Source organism: Aspergillus fijiensis (genome assembly GCF_003184825.1).
Source record: "Aspergillus fijiensis CBS 313.89 unplaced genomic scaffold BO72scaffold_53, whole genome shotgun sequence".
Taxonomy (NCBI): domain Eukaryota; kingdom Fungi; phylum Ascomycota; class Eurotiomycetes; order Eurotiales; family Aspergillaceae; genus Aspergillus; species Aspergillus fijiensis.
In genome coordinates, this window is record NW_024469029.1 from 2,146 (window position 1) to 21,203 (window position 19,058).

At 50.6% G+C, this 19,058-nt stretch overlaps 4 protein-coding genes across 4 annotated transcripts; 2 read left to right on the plus strand and 2 right to left on the minus strand.

Annotated features, from left to right (window-relative positions):
• Positions 1-737: 737 nt before the first annotated feature.
• On the minus strand, positions 738-2,817 carry mirC (siderochrome-iron transporter MirC; the record flags this gene model as incomplete). Its single annotated transcript, XM_040941598.1, has 5 exons — positions 738-830; positions 879-1,540; positions 1,602-2,336; positions 2,393-2,523; positions 2,594-2,817. 5 exons carry the CDS (start codon positions 2,815-2,817, stop codon positions 738-740), a joined length of 1,845 nt encoding a protein of 614 aa, XP_040797977.1.
• A 2,634-nt stretch (positions 2,818-5,451) lies between these two features.
• BO72DRAFT_217522 (uncharacterized protein) lies at positions 5,452-6,954 on the minus strand. Its single transcript, XM_040939737.1, has 3 exons — positions 5,802-6,954; positions 5,612-5,748; positions 5,452-5,540 (listed from the first exon to the last, which is right to left on the minus strand). Exons 1-2 carry the CDS (start codon positions 6,674-6,676, stop codon positions 5,709-5,711), a joined length of 915 nt encoding a protein of 304 aa, XP_040797978.1. The 5' UTR covers positions 6,677-6,954; the 3' UTR covers positions 5,452-5,540; positions 5,612-5,708.
• Positions 6,941-9,071, plus strand: BO72DRAFT_451075 (glycosyltransferase family 69 protein). Its single transcript, XM_040945402.1, has one exon. The coding sequence runs from the start codon at positions 7,186-7,188 to the stop codon at positions 8,752-8,754; it is 1,569 nt and encodes a 522-aa protein (XP_040797979.1). The 5' UTR covers positions 6,941-7,185; the 3' UTR covers positions 8,755-9,071.
• A 214-nt stretch (positions 9,072-9,285) lies between these two features.
• BO72DRAFT_451076 (uncharacterized protein) lies at positions 9,286-11,061 on the plus strand. Its single transcript, XM_040945403.1, has 5 exons — positions 9,286-9,801; positions 9,862-10,149; positions 10,216-10,622; positions 10,678-10,790; positions 10,855-11,061. The coding sequence occupies exons 1-5, from the start codon at positions 9,615-9,617 to the stop codon at positions 10,886-10,888; spliced, it is 1,029 nt and encodes a 342-aa protein (XP_040797980.1). The 5' UTR covers positions 9,286-9,614; the 3' UTR covers positions 10,889-11,061.
• Positions 11,062-19,058: the final 7,997 nt, after the last annotated feature.

The following is a 19,058-nucleotide window of genomic DNA, read 5'->3' on the forward strand; positions in this document are numbered from 1 at the left end:
TGTATACTCCGATATAAGTTCACACACCAAAAACCTATATTCGCTACAACGAAATCCTCGTTATAACGAACTGATCGGCCTTTTCCAATTGTTTCGTTATAGCGAGGATCCACAGTACTCAAATAATTCGGCAAGACGCTAAGTTTCATGACTTCCCGCAGGTCACCCCCAGGATACTAATTAAGTCACTAGTAAATTGAGTGTGTAAGGAGTAGCTACTCTGTCTATCCATCGACTTACCCTCCGCGGCGCTGCCGCCCCTCTAAGCCTACTACGGCAAAATCTCTTTGTGGTGTCCCAAGTCTCATGAGGTTTATGTATGCAGGCTGACTCGCTGATAAGTACAAATATTCACAAAAGGTCATCTAATCTAATCATGTCATCTATACAAATTTCAATCGAAAGCAATCGCATTGTCGTTCTGCCGGTGACCATTCATTTCTCACCATTGCAGCTCAGGTGTCATAACTTCATATACAATTTACCCCTGCAAGCCAATTCAAGCCAGGGTAACGGTCGTGGCGGCCCCATACCATGACCAGTCGATCGATCAGGGTGGTACGATGTAACGGCCGTGAGGTGGCCGCCTGTTGATCCCTAGTACACTAGGGTTACCGCGCGTTGGCGCGGAAATCGACAGGGAAAATGCTAGGCGACAAGCATTTTTCGCTGTTCCCTGCGGGAGCATTTTCGTATGCATGTGTCTATACATGCACAACAACCATCAAAGACACCTCTCAACGCTCAGATCGTTTCGAGTGTGCCTCAGATTCAGGCTCATCCGCTTCTGCTTCTGCAGGAATGGGCTCATGAGTTGGGGTTTCGCCCATCTGCGCCTGTTAGTCATATAAGCGCCACAGGGTTTCATAGTGACATACCTTGTCGAGCTGATAATTGGACATGAGAAGGCTCAGGGGGATCAATGGGATGGTCGCAATCAGTGCCAGAACCAAGAGTTTGTTCATGGTTTCCTGATAGGCTCGATTGATGGCCACTCGCGCGGGCGAGCCCACAGGGTAAGAAAGTGCTTTGGTCAACTTTCCAAATATCTCACCAACATCCGCCTTGGCCTCGTCGGGAAGGTACTGTTGTAGTTTGCGTGGAATGTGATGTGTCCAGATGGCGCCCGAAATGGCGGCTCCTACGGCACCGCCCATTTCCATGGAGGTAAGGAACATTGCCGTGGCGGCTGCAACGTCCTGGTGGCTGGCGGAGGCCTGAACTCCCAATTGGACAGGTACATTGAGGAGCCCACCGCCCGCACCGACTATCACCTGGGTCCCCAAAATCAAAGCTGGTGAGCTCCCCTCTCTCCGGTAGGTCAACATTAGGAATATCCCAGAAATGTATATCACGCAGCCAATCGTGACGTAGACGCGGTAACGCCGTGTATATTTGATCAGGATCGAAACTCCGAAGGCGGCAATAGTGGATGTGAAAGCGAACGTTTGGGTCACACGACCCGCTGTCGCTACATCGTAGTCCTGGACAACCTGGAGATAAGAGTAGAGGTACGGCTGAACAGAAAAATAGAATGCCACTTCAAAAATGTTAGTTTGGTCAGGCATTAGCCTCGGGGTAATTCGCGAAGATTGACATACTGAAGTAGAAGAAAGCCAGAGTACAACCTGCCAGAGCAGTACGCTGTTTGAGGAGGTGCAAGGAAAGCAAGGGCTTGGGAGCCAACTTCTTCGAGCTTTCCCAAGCAGGTAAAGCGCAAAGGCAGACTATACCAACTATGATCATGGCGATGATGCTGTTATTCTTCCACCCGTTCTTGGAATTGGCCGCCAGTGTCAAGGGAACCAAAATCAAGGTCACTGCCGCGGACAGCAGAATCAAGCCGAACATGTCAAGATCATGCCAAGTGTGGCGAACAGCGGCAATGAATCCACGACGGTGAGCGCTCCTGGGCTTAATGAGGTTCAGCCTCTTGGCCTTGCGCTGGTTCAACAATAGTGAGAGTGCCAAAGGAAGAAACGAAGCGGGCAGAATGATTGACCACATGCCGTAGCCCCAGCGCCATGAGGTATGCTCAAGCACCGCGTTTGCAATCGTCGGCCCGATCCAGACAGTCACTAAAAAGGGTAGCTCCGGTAGGAGTGCAAGAAGTGCACGGTTGAGGAGGCTACTGCTGTCGGCGATGAAGACCTGTTGCAATATTTGCAGGCCAGTTGAACCGGCGGAGTAAAAGATTTGGGCTGAGGCGTATGTCTGAACATTGGTCGACGCAGCCATCTGGACGTATCCGAGAACGTATATCAATATACTGACGCAGAAGGCCTCGAAACGGCCGAAAACATCAGCGACTTTTGCCATGGGTGGCTTAATGACAGCTGCGATGGACGGTTAGCCAAAACTAGGAGTATCCAGCCTCAGACAGTGTACCGACCATTAACGACATTCTGAACAACAAGAACAGTTGAGATCAACGAATGTTTGCTGAAAGCGCTTGTAGCATATGCCGAAAGGGACATTACGGTTTGACCCTCAAGGGACGTACAAAATGCCATGAGGAATATGCTTCAGAATCGTTAGTACATATGCGCCTTCAAGTTCTCAGTCCCCTTCCACAAACACCAGAAGCACAAACCTGATATATGCTATGATCAAAGACCGTGTGGTCCAGGTCAGGTTGATTGCTTCAATCTTCCTGACACCCTCCTGTATAGAATCCCCCGAGGACTCTACATCGCTGTCATGCCCGCCTGCCTCATATCCTGCTTGGAGAAGATGTTCTCCTTCCTCGTCGTTGTATTGATCCATTTGACTGATTGTGCCATATGAAACTTTCGAGCGGTAATCAATTAAGGGCATTGCGGGTGTGTCGGGTTGGATGATGTATGATCGAGTGGCAGAGTCGCACTAAGGGCAAGGTCCATTTACTGCTACCGACCGTGGGAGACTCGGTTTATAGTCGTGAGTAGTTGTGAAGGCGAAAGTAGCATGTGGATAGGAGGTTGAATAGTGTTAAAGCCGAAGCATCGACATGGAAGAGAAAAGGCGACAAGCTGACGCTTGCGAGGCTGCGCGGACGGAAAGGAGTCTCTGCGACCTGAACCAGCCAGATCCACCGACAAGAGAAAAAGCAATCAACAGGCGACCAACGAAAAGGAGGAGTCAAGTAGCGCAGAGACTAGGAATAATCCCCGATGAGGGGTACAGGTCAGAACGGCAGAGCTAATAGACTGGTGGACACTGAATCAAGGTCAGATGGGTTTGGGTACCAGTCCTGCGTTAGGTAACCAGATGCAGACAGTCAAGTCAATACACAGCGCAACGCGTGGATCGCCAGATCTATAGTGCAGGAGGAAGCACAAGGGGCTGAGCTCCAAGGCTTCCAGTCACAAATCAGACCCTCACGATGATTCACACCACTGACCACGATCGACAGGCCGCACTTATGCAAGTCGGTATGGGAAGCTAGGACTTAGCCTATGGGCTGAACGCCCGTGGCCCAGAAGGGAAGTGTGGCACCCGCAGAGTTGCTGCAGCGAATAAATACTTGGAAGAGAGAGGGGGAGAAAAAAAAAGATTCGAAATTTGCTTCTATCCAGCACCAATCGTTAGGTCGAATGCGGGCGGATGTTGCCTGTCGGGCAAGTTTAAGTGGTGACAAAAGTTTGTGCCTTGCGCCCCAGGCAGTTCATTGACAGATACTTGGTTACACGCGGCGGACGACCAAGGTAGAGGATAGATAATAGAGATGGAGGTGGGGGGAGGGGAAGATATCGAGTGTCGACAAGAGCCGGTAGGTACCCCTGGCCTTTCTGCAGAGAAGGCTTCGACTGCAGGAGTTCACCCCAAAGAGGCGTGGTGGTTGCGGAAGCTGGGTGGGGATGGGAAGGAAGATAGTGTGGCAAGTGACCGGGATGTCGAATATTACGCAGTGTAAGAGAACATCAGATATGATAAGATCACCTGGTCCGGCGGTCGGACCGAGCGGCAGTGTGAGGGGAGGGGAGGGAAAAGCCGGGATCAGATGATGGTGGTAGTGGTAGTGGTAGTGGTGGTGGTGGTGGTGAAGGATAGATGAGTGGTCCGTGGAGACTAGTAGACTAAAGGGAAAAGTGGTTCTCCGCTACTCATCTTTTTTCTTTTTTTTTGCTATTTGTATATGGTTTGGTTGGTAGCAACCGACTCTTATACATTGTAGTCAAGATCCATGATGGATTTCTATACTTACCAGATGACACAGTACTGTTCCTCCAGTAGTAGGTAGGAAGTATTCAGGCAAGTCATCCATTCATCCCTCTTTTCCCCAGTCTGACCGCCTGGCTGGCTGGCATTCTGCTTGGACAACTTGGAAGCAAGAATGAAGTTGCGCATCGCCGCTTCATCCACTTCCACCCCCTTGCATGCGTGCAGACACGACAAACCTGTTTGAAACTGGATTTATCGACCCAAAGACCTCTGTGAAGCGATGTTGATTGGAATGCTTTGCACCTCTCTCTGCATGACTCGACCGCGTTGCCCAATCCAAGGAGAGGTATTGTCATCTCACCGGGCTCCTCATGCGGCTTCGACCCTTTGAAAAGTGCTTAGCATGAAATTCCACGTCCTCTTCCCCCCCAACCCGACCTTACCGGTACATCACTGTTAAATGAAGCCCGGACCCATTTCCTGATTGGGCTTAAGAGATACAAAGCTCGCCCGGGGAAGAATGGATCATGGATGACTCGGGAGCAACCGCGTCATCCAACCCGACCTGTCATCGGAGGCCGTTCTCCCACCACACCACCAACAGACCGAGCAGGGTGAGTGAGGTACGAGGATCAGATGAAATAGCGCGCTCACGGGTCACCTGCGAGTTATTATAGTATCCCCCAATAACTCCCTCCCGCCCAAGCCGCTGTGAGAACAATGAAGAGATACCCTCAGATCGCGAAGGTGGTAGGTGCACTTCGACCTGTGACGAGCCTTAAATGGACCCCACTCGTTAGTCCATCAATGCTTGCAAGCCAAAATAAAAGAAAAGAAAAAAAAGTCTCCAAGTTTGACAAGGTCCTGTCTCGGGGATTAATGTTTCCTCTGTACGACCTGTCGGTGATTTCTAGCGTGACTCTGAGGGTTGCTCGGCGATTTCGAGGAAAGCATGGCCAGATCTCGGCTCTTAAACCACGAACAGAGAGGGCATTTAGAGAAGGGCATTTGGCTTGCGTTACTGAGAACAGATGGCGCTCCTGTCACGACTACTTGCCGTTGATTCGTGTATCGCCCACTATCATGCTCACAAATTCATTTGTTACGCTGAACTCCAACTGATGTGTATCTTGGTTTCTGTTCACGTGGTTTGCGTGTTTTCGAACTCATTACTCTTGAACAACAGTTAACATTCCCGGACTCCATTTTCATCGATGCATATATGGTCAGGTCGGAATAAGCCTGTTCAAATAGGTCTTTTTGAATCCGTCGTCGATCTATTGCCATGTCTTGCATCGAATGGGCTTGGGGAAATGCCTCGGAAATGAGTTGCAAACCTCACAAATTATGCATATCAGACGACCAATCAGCTAGGCACTGCAAATTTCAAGGTCATGGTAGGGCCATTAAAAATGCATAACTACAGCGAGAGCATCCTGTACCTGCTGACTACACAACCACAACGCATGCTGCATTCACCGACGCTAGTTGGCGACAGACCTACCATTTCTCTTCACAGGCACATCCATGTGTAGTAAGTACCCTTCCTGACAATATGAAGAATGTTAAAGATTTGTGCTTCTGAAGATACATTGAACAAGATGTCTATGGACAACGTCAAAATTACATTCAGCCACAGATCTAATGAGACCCCTCACTCAGCCGAATCGATAATCAAGTGGCCGAAGTTGACTACCAGATCCTCCTTTTCGTCCGAAGGTTTCGCTGCATAAAGTCCGATCCAAAGGTCTTGCACTTTTGTGTCTTCGAAGAACCAGGTCACCTCTCGAAGGGGAGACTTCTGAACGCCCTCAACCAGATAGATCCATAAGCTGTTATCCGACTCTCGGACAATCTCCAGGGTGGCCGCTCCACCACCTGACGGCACAGGCTGCAGACTCCAGTCCGCCCAACGGTCCTTGGCGACAGTGCTCAGGTGTGGCCTGCCGTTGGCAAGCTCAATGCCGGACTTGACCCATTTTCGAGTTCCATCGGCACCATTGAGGACCAGGATCACGCCTCCCTGGTCGTACTTGTGTTTCCAGAGGGCATTGAATGCGACCCTGGCCCTCTTGAAGGATTGCACTGGCACGCTTCTGTACAGGATGGGTGCGTTGAAAGGCTCTGTGGAAGGAGGTTTGGCCCAAATGTCGGTTGAAGGGCTCGCTTTAATGGAGAACTCGGCGGGGAGGTTCCCGTCACCAGGAACCTTTTCGGAAGAGTTTGCGAATTTGAAATCCGTCATGATCGCGCGCAGTGTGAGATCCGATGTGGGTAGCGTTGAAGGAGATAGATTAGATCGAAGCGGAAGTCTTGAAGTGCGGAGGCGGGGGAAAAGATGAAGTGTAATGCGATGGTTGATATGAGGAAACACAAATGAAGATATGAGTAGCACGGTTAGGAAGACCGGGAACCTCAATATGAATAAGAGGCCGGAGGACCATGGCCCAGACCCTACGTCACTTGGAGGGGGAGCAGCTCCACCGTCCAGAAGGCGCTGGGTCAAAGCTGGAGAAGCATCCCAAGGGATCATTGCCCTCTGCGGTAACCTATGACAGCGATGACTCCATCTCCGGTGGGGTTATCGGAGGGGTCGGCGAGGGTAGGAAGCACGGCAGACACGAATGTTGCTGCTGCTGCTGCTGCTGCTGCACTAGCCAAAGTAGTCAACTCTGTACAGTACCATACTCAAAGAGGTAGATCGATAAGCATACTAGGTAGGTGGCTTCGTAGTACAGCATCTACGTACTGCAGGCGCTGCAAAGTCCGTGGGGTGGGCAGATAGTATAAGTACAGTAGTGCCGCAATGCTCCTCCTTCCCGTAACCGATCGAAATTGATTGCATAACTATGAGTGCTCGTTTCACAGGGGAGATGACATAAGCGAGACCTTCTCCTAGAAGGCGGCGTTGCGTTGTCGATCGGTCAGAGAATCTCCAAAATGGCAACCAGCGTCAAATCGATCGATGCTGATTTGGCACGACGAATTCCAGGCATGGGCTGATTGATATTATCCAACTCTCTGTGATGTTTCTCCTTCGTTATGTCTGCCCGTCTCCTTCACCCAGATGAGTATGAGCTAGAAACTCGCTCTTCAGCGGACTCTCAGGAGAGCTTCAATCTCGATGACGCCGATTTCGAATCGCAGGTGCCTCCGCGACCCAGACGGATGCTGAGAAAGGTTCCTTTCCTATTGAGACTGTTCTCTTCGACCTATTCTGGCTATCGTAGCCTGAAGCCTTCGCGACCGTTCCTATCGGCCTCAACACGCCGTGGTTGCTACCGCCGCCTGCTGTTTCGCCGCTGGTGCCTTCGCCTCCATGCCGCCGCAGGTATCATTCTTGCGCTTATCGTCCTAACGTCAATCTTCCGACCTTCGTATACTCGGCTGCCGCCACATTATTCGTCTCTTCGGGATGCAGTGTCGCAATCGACTGAACCCGGCCGTGGAAATCCCCGCAACGAGAAAGTCTTCATCGCTGCAAGCTTGTACGACCGCGATGGCGACTTGGCGCAGGGACACTGGGGAGATAGTGTGCTACGGCTAATTGACCTGCTTGGGCCAAGCAATGTCTTCTTGAGTATCTATGAGAATGACAGCGGCGCGGACGGGGAGCGGGCGCTTCGCAGCCTGGAGACACAGGTCACATGCAAGAAATCCATCGTATTCGAAGAGCATCTCGAGTTAGACTCTCTTGCAAAAATCGTGGCGCCCGATGGGTCAAGGCGAACGAAACGGATCGAATACTTGGCTGAAATTCGAAATCGAGCCCTACGGCCTTTGAGCGATCAGCATGATGTGCATTACGACAGGCTCTTGTACTTGAATGATATTGCCTTCAACCCGGTCGACGCACTTCACCTCTTGTTCTCTACAAATGTAGCGGACGATGGCGTTTCTCACTATCGCGCAGCCTGTGCTATCGATTTCGTCAATCCTTTCAAGTTCTATGATACTTACGCGACGCGGGACTTGCAGGGTTACAGCATGGGGCTTCCTATCTTCCCTTGGTTCTCAACTGCGGGAGAAGGTCAAAGTCGACAGGATGTGCTATCCGGAAAAGATGCCGTGCGGGTTCGCAGTTGCTGGTCAGGCATGGTGGCTTTCGACGCTCGGTTCTTCCAGCAATCTCCGGAAAGCCAAAGCTACAAGGGCGTTGAAACACCAGTTCAGTTTCGTGCTTCACATGAATTGTTCTGGGAAGCGTCTGAGTGCTGCCTCATCCATGCTGACATTCAGGAACCTCTGGCGAATGGGGGAGATAGCGGCATTTATATAAACCCATATGTCCGTGTCGCATATGATCCCCATACTCTGTCTTGGCTTGGGACGACTCGACGATTTGAGAGACTGTATGCCTTGATTCAAAATCTGATCAGTCGCCTTGCTGGACTACCATGGTTCAATCCTCGCCGAGATGAGATTCCGGGACAAAATGTACAACAGACAGTCTGGGTTCCAGATGAAAAAGAAGATGGCAGTGGCTCGTTCCAGACAGTTGATAGGGTTGCAGGGAAGGACGGCTTCTGTGGACGCCCGGGGCTGCAGGTAATTGTTGAGCATCGCGAAGAGGGACAAAAGGGGTGGGAAACCATCCCGATGCCGTCTTGAGGTTGTCTTTGCTGAAAGTTGGCACGTATCATTTTGCTGTCGTGAATCTCCACCGCCTGGTAATGCGTTTGTTTGTACTGAGGGTCCTGATTTGAGAGCCTCGTCTCCCCCGCCTTTCCATTAGCCCAAGAGATATATGTAACGCGCGCAGCAAAGTCTCAACTACAAACGCTTTGAAGAACTCCGGTGAATTACCCCAAGAATCTCCCGTGGTTCAATCCGTAGCTTTCACTTGGGGAGATTACTCATTTCAGCTTCGCTTTTATAGATACACCGAGCCGTTGGATGTTATGGTGATCATTCATGCCTTCTCTTCTCGTTCCAAAATGTCACCAGCTTCCTCCTCCGCCTTGGACCTTGTAAACCATCACTCCTCTAGAGACATGGAGTTCGCCAACCGTGTCACAGGAGTTATCTACGGGGTGCTCGATTCTCTTATGGATCGGGCGTCCTTGGCCAGCCTTGACGAAAGCCACCATGCCCCTAAAGCTGCGAAGTGGCCGACAATGAAGGGCTCTCGTCTCCATGCGGTCCGTCCAACTCTTCCTTCTCGACTTCCTCCAGTCTCGCTTGTGTCAAAGTTCGCGCTCTGCTTCCCGCCTGCTCCAGTTCCAGTCTGACCATTTCTTTGAAATACTGACAAGTAGTGGAAAAATCAGCAGGCTTCTCAAATCTCACCCGGCAACCAGAGGACCTCCCTCGTTGACTCGGTCAACACACTCAGAGCGTCTTCTCTTGCTCTGGTTTCACCCTCTACATCTCCCTCCTCTTGTTCCCCTTCCATCAGACCCCAGAACACATCCCCTAGCTTGTTTACCCAACAAGACTACACCGAAGAGAAAGACAACAAAACAGCGAACATGTATCCCGTCGCTGACGTGGACGATACCGCCGGCTTCATGGCTGCTGCGCGCGCCTGGAAGCCGGAGAGAGACTACTTCAACTCGTCCGCTCAGGTTGAGGATGTGTCTAATGACAAGCAAGGTGGTGAGGATAATTCCGCCAACGCTTTGGACTACAACGCGACTGCTGGCGATGACGACTTCGGTAGGTCACCCACACTTCAACCTGAGAGCCACACAGACTAATTTTCACCTGTGCATCCAGTTGGCATCCCCGGTGATGATGCTTTCGACGGATTCGCTCCCCCCAAGTCCGATGCTGGAGATTTTGAAGCAGGACTCGAGACTCAGAAGTCGGTCACAGATTGGGACGGAGCTGACAACACTGTGAAGCAGGAGCAGCAGCAGCAGCAGCAGCAGCAGCAGAAGCAGCGTGTTACTGCTGCTGCCGCCTCCAGCTTGCCTGTTACCCATACCCCCTCGGAGGAGGAAGATCGCGAGAACCTCACTACCTTCAAGTCGTGGGGTCCTCCCGCTCCTCGTGACAAGCCCGGTACTGCTGCCCCTTTGCCCACTTCATTGTCCTCAAATGCAGACTAACACCCTGTTTATTTATCAGCTGCTCGCATCCGTCGTGTTATCATCAAGGGTCTTCCCACTGCCTGGTGTAGCCCTGCCAAGGTCCTTTCGCTTGTGCACGGGGGTGCCATCGACAGCATCAACGTGACTTCCTCTGGCACTGCACACATCTTGTTCTGTGAAGCCGATGCCTGCAAGGCGTTTTATGACAAATACCCCAACGGCATCGATCTGGACCGGGAGAAGAAGCTCACCGTGTTTGTGGAGATGGGCCAGGAGGTTGACGTTGTCAGCTCCAGTCTCAGTTTCAGTCTCTCCGTCGGGGCCACCCGTGTTGTTCGTGCTGTCGGAGCCCAGATGGATGTCAATATGGAGAAGTTGGTCAAGCTGGCGACCTCCAAGAACGGCAAGCTGGAGAAGATGATTGACACCTACGTCCCCGGTGAAGTAAGTTGTCTTCCCTTGACCCTGCAGTTCCCTCAACTGATCAAACCGACTCCAGGCCCGCAGCATCGTGTTCCGCTTCTGCAGTGTCGACGACGCCGTCCGCTTCCGTGCCGCCTTTGTCCGCGAGATTGAATTCGAACAGTGCAATGTTCAGTACGCGGCTGATCCGTAAGTGAAGCCTATCTGCATACCTTGGCACATAAGGTTTGGGCTTTTGGCTAAGCATATACAGATGCGAGACTGCGACTGGCTACCATGTGGACTAGATGTCTGATTGTTGTGTGTCCACGGTTCTGCCATGATCTAAATTGTGGATCTTCTGCAGTACACACGGCATTTCAAGCGTTCTACGATGCCCCAAGGACAATTTCTTTCTTCATGTTGTACATTAAGGTGGCTTCAGGCCTATGACTATTACCGAGTTCTATGAAAGCAAGCGCCATCAATGCAGCTAGCTCATATGTCATATCCAGACTTAGGAATATGCGAAGACGAGAGTCACCCGCTGCATTTGTATTCTACCGGGTAGCCTTTTTTAAGTTGCGTAAGGCTATTATATCCGATGAAGTTGGACGCCCTACTATATCCGCTAGAAATATACTTAGGTAGGCAGGTATAGTTCCCATCACCACAACACCACCCACCAAAGAAAAAGAAATCGAGCAACAAACATCCCTAACTATCTCCCTTCCCTCCCCTTCCCCTTCTCTCACTTGATCACTAAGTATCCTTCCTCCACGCCCCAGATCAAACCAACCAGCTATCACGATATTAATACACAACCATTACAACCCAGCACATACAATACCCCTATAATTACCATACACAACCCACCACAGAGTACGTCTCCGTATCCGTATTCAAAGTACTCCGTACAGTAACCAACAATACCACATTACACTCATCCGTCGGATAACTAACACTGCCCCCCCAAACTCCAGCTCCGAGGCCCTACCCCGAAAACCTCGGGGTTTGTTAGGTATACAGTGACAAACGCCGGAATCGAGATCGGAATGGTACTCACAGGAGAAAACAACTCCTCCGACTCTTCGGGTCAGCAATCCAACGCGCCATGCGATGTTCGAATTATTTTGTGTAATGTACGTAGAGTACAGTCCTTCCTTAGTCTACTACGTACAGTAACTACTAGATGAATAAGTGACCGCCGACAAGATCGGAGATAGTAGGCGAAGTTGGGTGTTCCCGAAACACTTTATTGAGTAGTTAGTTAGTTAGTTACGTAGTGAGGTAACTATGAGTAAGGCATGAGTCAGGCATGAGTAAGACAGTTAAGTTAGTTACTCCGTAGTTACCCAGCAAAGCCAAAGTCCGCACAGCAAGCCAGCCAGCCAGCCAGCAAGCACGTGAGTGAGTGAGTGCGTGAGGTTCAGCAAGAACTGGCCCGGGCATGTTTCCCCGGGATGCCCTCGGGCGAAATCTGGCACGGAGTAACAGACACCAGATTCTACCGTGCCTGCGCTGGCTCAAGAACCTCTATCATACAAAACTCCAGAGTACCTAAGTGTGAGACCCTCCTACCTACTAAGGTCTGGACGGGTACGAGAGACATCCGAAAAGTGCGTGCTTTTCCCAAGTCTTTCCTGCTGGTTATGTGTGTTTGGTCCGAGATCCGACCGGCGCTGATGGCGGCGATTGCGGCGGACTTAGATTCCTAGATTTGGGAGGGAGTACGAAGAGAAGACCGGTAGGTACTCCGGAGTACATACAGTTCACTAAAAGTCAAACTCCACTTGGAGAATAAAAGAGAGTTTTCTTTCTTTCTTGTGTGCTTGTGTGCTTGTAAGCTGTGGTGCTTTTAGTACATACAGTACACACATCCTCTGGATAATGAGATTTGACGGTAGTTTCGCATACTCGAGCACCCTTCATAAAGGGGTTTGTCCAGCAGGGCTTATGTTGGAAGCAATTAAATGGCTAGGTATCTATCTATCACAAGCAATTTCCGTTCATTCAAAGGACAAGGGAATCAGTTCCAAGTGGGCTGGCTGGCTGGCTTGCTAAAGGTACAACCTGGCAACAACTGCCAGCCATGGCAAGTGAAGGCGGGTCACTCCCGTCACTTGCCTGCCTGGTAAGGTCATCATTGAGTTAACCGCTCGGTCATTTTGTCCTCGGTTAGCTCTACCTGACTCGGCCATAACTGGAGTCGGCCACCAAAAGAACCTTTTGACTTATTTGTCTCTCCCCAATCCCCCCCCCCCCGGTCTTGCCTGTTCTCGCTAGGATAGGCTTGTGCTAGGGACATGGGTTCTCCAAAACTCACTCGACAGGCAGGCCAAAAGGGAAAAAAAAAAATGTTTGCGCACACCAAGCAGTTGGGGTTGTTTTTCTTTCTTTGTGAATTGATTTTTCTTTCTTATGCCGACTGTAGCAAGCGTTAACTAGTTAGTTCTCTCTGCGATTCTAGGCTAAGACGTTGGGTAGAATCGGAGCCGGAGACAGACTCTAATCTCGGGGCCAAAATATCCACATGGATCTGACTGGCGCTTGCTTGATCTGCTCCTAACCAGCCTTACTGGACAGGTGTAGGGATGCAGCAGCTTCTTTTGCGTTGCGCTCATGCATCGTTGAATAATAGGCAGTGCCGCAGTCCTGTCAGTCTAGGCATTTGCGGAGGCTAGCCGGCTCCAACGAGGGAGATCACCATACTGAATGGCCTGTTCGTCTGTCAGTGATCTCGTTCTCACTTCTTACTAAGGACTAATGCACAGTAAACTAGTCTCCTAGCCCAGACTAAGGGCAATCTATTTAGTCCTACCAGATGAGGTAAATGCAGGCTAGTTTGCACGCACGTCTACCGGCGTTAGTCAGTGCAAGTTTGAAACGAGGCTCCACCGGAGGGGAGTGGCAGTGATGGGAAGATGATAGGCGTAGTAACACTGTAGCCTGGTGGTAGTCAAGTTAGCGATGATGACGATTGAAGTTTGTGGTAGTGTCAATCGCCCGTGGCTTCTAGCAACGTTGGTTATACGGAGTACTGGGAATCGAAATTTTCCAATTCGAAAAAGACCGGAACCACAGGGTCGTTCAAGTCAACCCAAATTGAACTGTAACAAGGCGCGGATAAGGCAGGCCGAGATCCGGTCGAGGGACGGACCCAACACTAAGCTATCATTGGAGTGGATACCGTGCGGAGATCGCCGACGATGAGGAACAAAGAGGTGTTACGTTAATTTCTTTGTCCCCTCTGCTGCCGGTGGTGGGGTTGTCGGTCTTGTGAAGCCTGACGATCGCGACCGGAGTGGTAACGGACTCGACGAGAAGTCACGACATTGATCGCTGGAGGGTTATTATTGTTGATCTATAGAGACGGCTGGCTTCCTCGACTGTCCATGGTTCCATTGGGACTCGGTGGTGGTGTTACCTGAAATGGGAACCGCGCAGCGGAAGTCCTCCGTCTGTCCCATGCGGCCATGTCGACTTCGGTGGTGTTTTGCGTAAAGGTGAAAAGGACGACGACGTGAACATACTAGTCGGTAGGCTAAATTAAACAAGCAAGTTTAAGAGGTGGCATCTGCACGACTGACTCTCAGCCCCATCTCATCCACTGGAACCCGGTGACAAGTACGGAGTAAGCCTCCGTGGGCGCGCCGTAACCCCATCCCTCCCTTCCCCCGTCCCACAATCGCTGTGATGGCTGTACGTCCCCTCATGAGGCCCGGGCTGCCTTAATCACCAAGGGAGCTTCGAAGAGCGGATAGCAAGGAAGGGTAGGAAAATTTGACAGCCCGGAAGTTTTCCCCCTCGAAGTGAGAATATCTCAGCTGCCTCTGTGCTCAAGCGCGGCCCAAGAATTGGATCCGGTGAGGGGGCAGGCAGCACCGGCTGAGACTAGCAGCGAAAGAGAATGCACCAACGGACCCGACAGTCTGGTCGAGGTGTGATAGTAAGGCATTAGTAGGCAGCCTTGAGCAATTTCCGTCCAGTTGAGGGGTTTCTGCTTTCTGGGTAGGGTGGATAGACAAGGATCCTTGCAAGTGAGGCAATTGGCTTCCTAGCGAGTGCGGAAATGTGGCAAGATTGCGGTAGAGGCCCGTCAATCCTTGGAGCAGCACAGTGGGAGGAGGTGTATCACCAACGTACGATGAAGCTCAAGGTGATGAGAAAGAAGCACTGACTCAGCCGATTGGAAGTGGTTAGTGAGCTAGGCAGTTCTTCAGTCTGTTTTAAGGTACGGAAGTAAGCTTACTTGGATGCGTGCCTTCCCGTAGCCCCCTTCTTTCACCTTCTCCTCCCCTCCCCTCCCCTCCCATCCCCGTGAAGGGTTGTGTTATGGGGTGGAGGGGGAGGGGGGGGGGGGAATTTGGTCGGGTAAAGGTGGGTGTTGTGGAGGGCACTAGAGAAGGTCCGGACTACTGCTAATGGGAAGAAATGGCCGCGTCTTAGTCCTAGTCTTCTTCGAGTACATATTTTAATATTGATCGATCTGGACTTGCTTGTCGATCGAACGGCCGTCAGTCTTGGTGGTGGGTATTGACAATACCGTGTTATAGGGTAATACAGGTTACAAATGTTTACATTGACACAATGTTACAGAACAGACATGATCACTCCTCTTTTGGATGGCATGCATTGGCGACGGGGTGCCAATCGGCCACCGCCATTTTTCCATCCATGTGTCCTCTCGTTCGCTTGCTCTTCGTTTCTGATTGAACCAGAGGTTCCTGTCGACGTAAAAGTTAACGCACATGATCCGCCTTAGCAAAAAGGATGTCATCTGAGGTCAGATTGATGGCTTAACTCATGACTCAAGGGTAGCAGGGCCGTAGCTGACCAAATAGAGTCCATGGCCAAAATTTAACGGAAAAAAAAACGCCTCGTTAGATTCGCGACGTCGGCTTACGTATCACGCTACCGGTCGATTACAACACGGTCTCGAATCAGGATTGCTGAGCTAGACGTTAAGCGCCGAGCTTTGTGGAGGTTAGTTCGATTTTTCCAGCTCCGCCCAAGACCTCAACTCATGCACAGCAACTGTGCCGCACGTCATATCGGGAAGGCAGGCAGACAGGCAGGCGAGACGTTAATCTACTGATTTGGCTGTGGAGCCGATGCGATGCACAAAAGGGCCGACTCACCCGGCCACTGGAGTCACAATGATACGTACAAGCCTTTGCCAATGCCTGTATTCCCCTAGAAATCAGGAGTTCCAGATCGATTGAAGCAGTAAAGAGAGAACTAGAACTTATTTGCTCTAAGGTGGCGTCTGAAACAGAAATCTGTGCTTGCCCGTTCAAGTAAACACGCAATAGATGGGTTAGCTCAAATGAGGTGTTTGAGCAGCCTTGCTAACTTACTCAAGCCACTGTGAGGTCCGGACCGTCACTAATTGCGGCGGCGGAATAAAAGACTCGGTCTGAGGCGACTCGACCCACGTGCTAAGCGGCGCAGGGGCAATAGAAGCCGATCTCGAAAGCGAGACGCAGTACTAGTGCTGAGGATAGATCGGAGGAGTGCCATCAGGGGATAGTAGAACAGGAAAGGTCGGTGTCGCGGTCTGCGTTCTTTTCTTAGCTAGCCACTCTCGCCCCCGAATCGAAAGATTGGCGCATCATTCGGGGGTTTGCACTTAGACGACCAGACCAACGAGCAATTGTCACTGATATTGTCTCCAAACTCATCTTGTTGAATGACTCTTAGACATTCTGTCAAGCTGAGTATCTGGTCTTTTAGAGTTCCTCGATCTTTCGAACATCCACCACTTAGCAAGCTGTGACAAGTGCAGTCGAACGGCAAAGGAGAATATCATTCGTCCGTAATCGACGATCCAGTGATCATTGGTAGAGCAGGCTGGTGATCCACTGTCACGTATTAGACTCTGCTTTCTTCTGAAAAAGACATCTCAACGAAAAATCTATACTCTGATGCAATCAATATAGGCAATAATGGCGGATAAATGAAGATTCCACTCACTCCCAGGGAGTTTGGTAGTCTCTTGTTCTCCTGTCCGGCGCATGGTCCACCGGAGCCGAGTACTAACGCGGGAACCTGTCCTGGGTATGGTCCCATGGTTCAGATCAGCCCGAAGCGCACGTCGGTATAAGGTGGCGTTATCTGACTAGAACTATGGGCCACGGATCCTGAAGATCAAACGTGGTGAACGTGGCCCAGCAAAAAACTAGAACGAAAAAAAAAACAAAAGAAATAATCGGACAACCATGGGGGCCAAATCGACCTGGTGCCTTTTTTCCCGTTGCCGTAGCGCTGGACCAACAAAGGATTCATCACCCTGTTCGTAGCTGGGTTTGAAATGTGTGAAGGATGTCAGAAATTTCGAGGGACTTAGTGTGATAGTGCCAAGAGCTTCTAGCGTTACTGCCCTTCCATGAGCTAGAAACCTATTCGCAGCGTGTTAATCAATAACCCGATTGGGGAATGACAGGAATATGCCAGATACCTGAGAGGAAGAGAAAGGAAGCAGGTCAACTGGTGACTGTGAGGTGTATGATGGAAGGATCGACATGTGCCAACTGGAGGTATCGAGCCCTGTCCCAGGCTAGCCAGTGACGATAAGTGCGACTGCTTGATCGGGTGGATTAAGGACTGCGAGCTTTGACCACATGATCACAGTCTGCAATGCGTGTCTCTTACACATAGTCATACTTGATGATAACTATAAGTGAATTTAGTTACATTAGGCAGTCAGACACTGTACCTCAGGTGCCAAAGAATGCCTGGAAGTATCCTGGTCTCAACCAAGTAGTTATTCCGTTTTGGCTTGGGCTAGCTGAAATACTGGGGATCGAGACTTGGAATCCTATGACTGATTCTCATGGCCTATTTCTATTGGGGTGACGGCGAAAGATGATGATCCCCTTTGATAGGCATATCAGTTCGGAGAGTCGGAGGATGTACAAGTACACCTGAATATGCCCATACCCTTACGGAGATGTCTTGCAAATACAGTATGCAGTCTTCAGCATCACTATTGACTGAGAGTTGACATATCACTCAACGCGTTTGTGCAAAGTTGAGGCATCATGATCATGGAGAAATGGTATCGACGTCGATCATTGACGATTGGGATCGAGCCGTAAATTGATCTGGCGCACACTCTTCCCATTTCCAGCCCGAGAAGCTCTGATGTATCCACTGTCTTTTAGAGCCCACCCTTACCGAAAGGAATATCCTGCATGGCTTCGAGAATCTGGTGCAACCGAGATTGACCGAATACCATCGGGGCGTTGCTATCTGAGCTCGAAACTCTTGCTTGAACCTGTCCAATAAATGTATCTATTTATCTGGCTCTGCTTTTGGCTGAGAGGGTGTGCTGCGCACAGGAGATCGTGGTGGAAGTCGTTCTTGCAGATGCAGAAAAATGTCGCTCATTTGACCGTTGCATCGCTCAATAAATCATGTCATCCAGTGTGAGCCTCCCCTAACTCAAGACTTATCGGACAAGAGAGCGTCCGTCTTATGGTAGAAAGGAGGGAGGCGGCAATATCCTTGGGCGTAAGAAACCGAGCTTGTCCTTCAAGCCTCACCATCTCTGGTTGAAGGTGATGGATACCAAGGGTTCATGATAATCTTACACAAGGTTCTTCTACTTCTGCAAACGATTCCCTTGGGTCGAACCGTCTCTCTCTTTTTTTTTTCTTTTCTTTTCGCTCATGCTGTTGCTCTACAGATCTGTCCTGCTGTGGCTTCCCAGCGTTCGAGAAGTGCGGACGGTGGCTGAAGCCACCACGAACAAGGTCAAAACCAACATTCCTGGAATGAAAAGAAGGAGAAAGAGAAGAAAAAGGGGAATCTCCGTCGAAGGGGCTACGGAGCATCCCTACCGCGGTAAACGTACGGCAGGCAGGCAAAACTCGGTTTCGATTCCCAGATGTCGCACCACTGCAATGTGATGATATCACAGTCTCCTTCATGAGATTGTTCCGTCCAGTCAAGGCCAGGGCGAGGAAAAATCGACAGCTGGGGCCTTCCAAACAGATTTGACTCCGACTCCAGACTGCAGCACTGCTAGCCAAGTAAGGGTAAATCTAAACGGCCCTGAAGGGTCATCGTGCCTTAGGTGATCGGAGCACACTGTAGTTCGCTTGCAGGTCGGCTAGTATCGTTATTTTGCGGACACACGTTTCAGCTTCGAAGACAGACTTCCACAAGTCGGCTGTAGTACGGAATACGGCGGGACTCCACCATGGCGTACTCCGTAGTTGATCCGTAAGTAGTGGATTAAATAGTGCATTGTAGCGTGGGACTAAGTGGTCTCAGGAGGATCCATCGGCACCGCGGCAATGCCTTCAACTTCCGCGCCAGACCGTGTCAATTGACACAGAGCCGCAAACGTTGCGCATTCTAGGTCGTTCCCAGGTAATAGCACTATCAAACCTGCTAGCATCGGATGTGTAGCTAAGGTTGAGTTAGAAGAAATTCCCTTTCAGATCGCTTGTGTTAGTGTGTCACCGATGC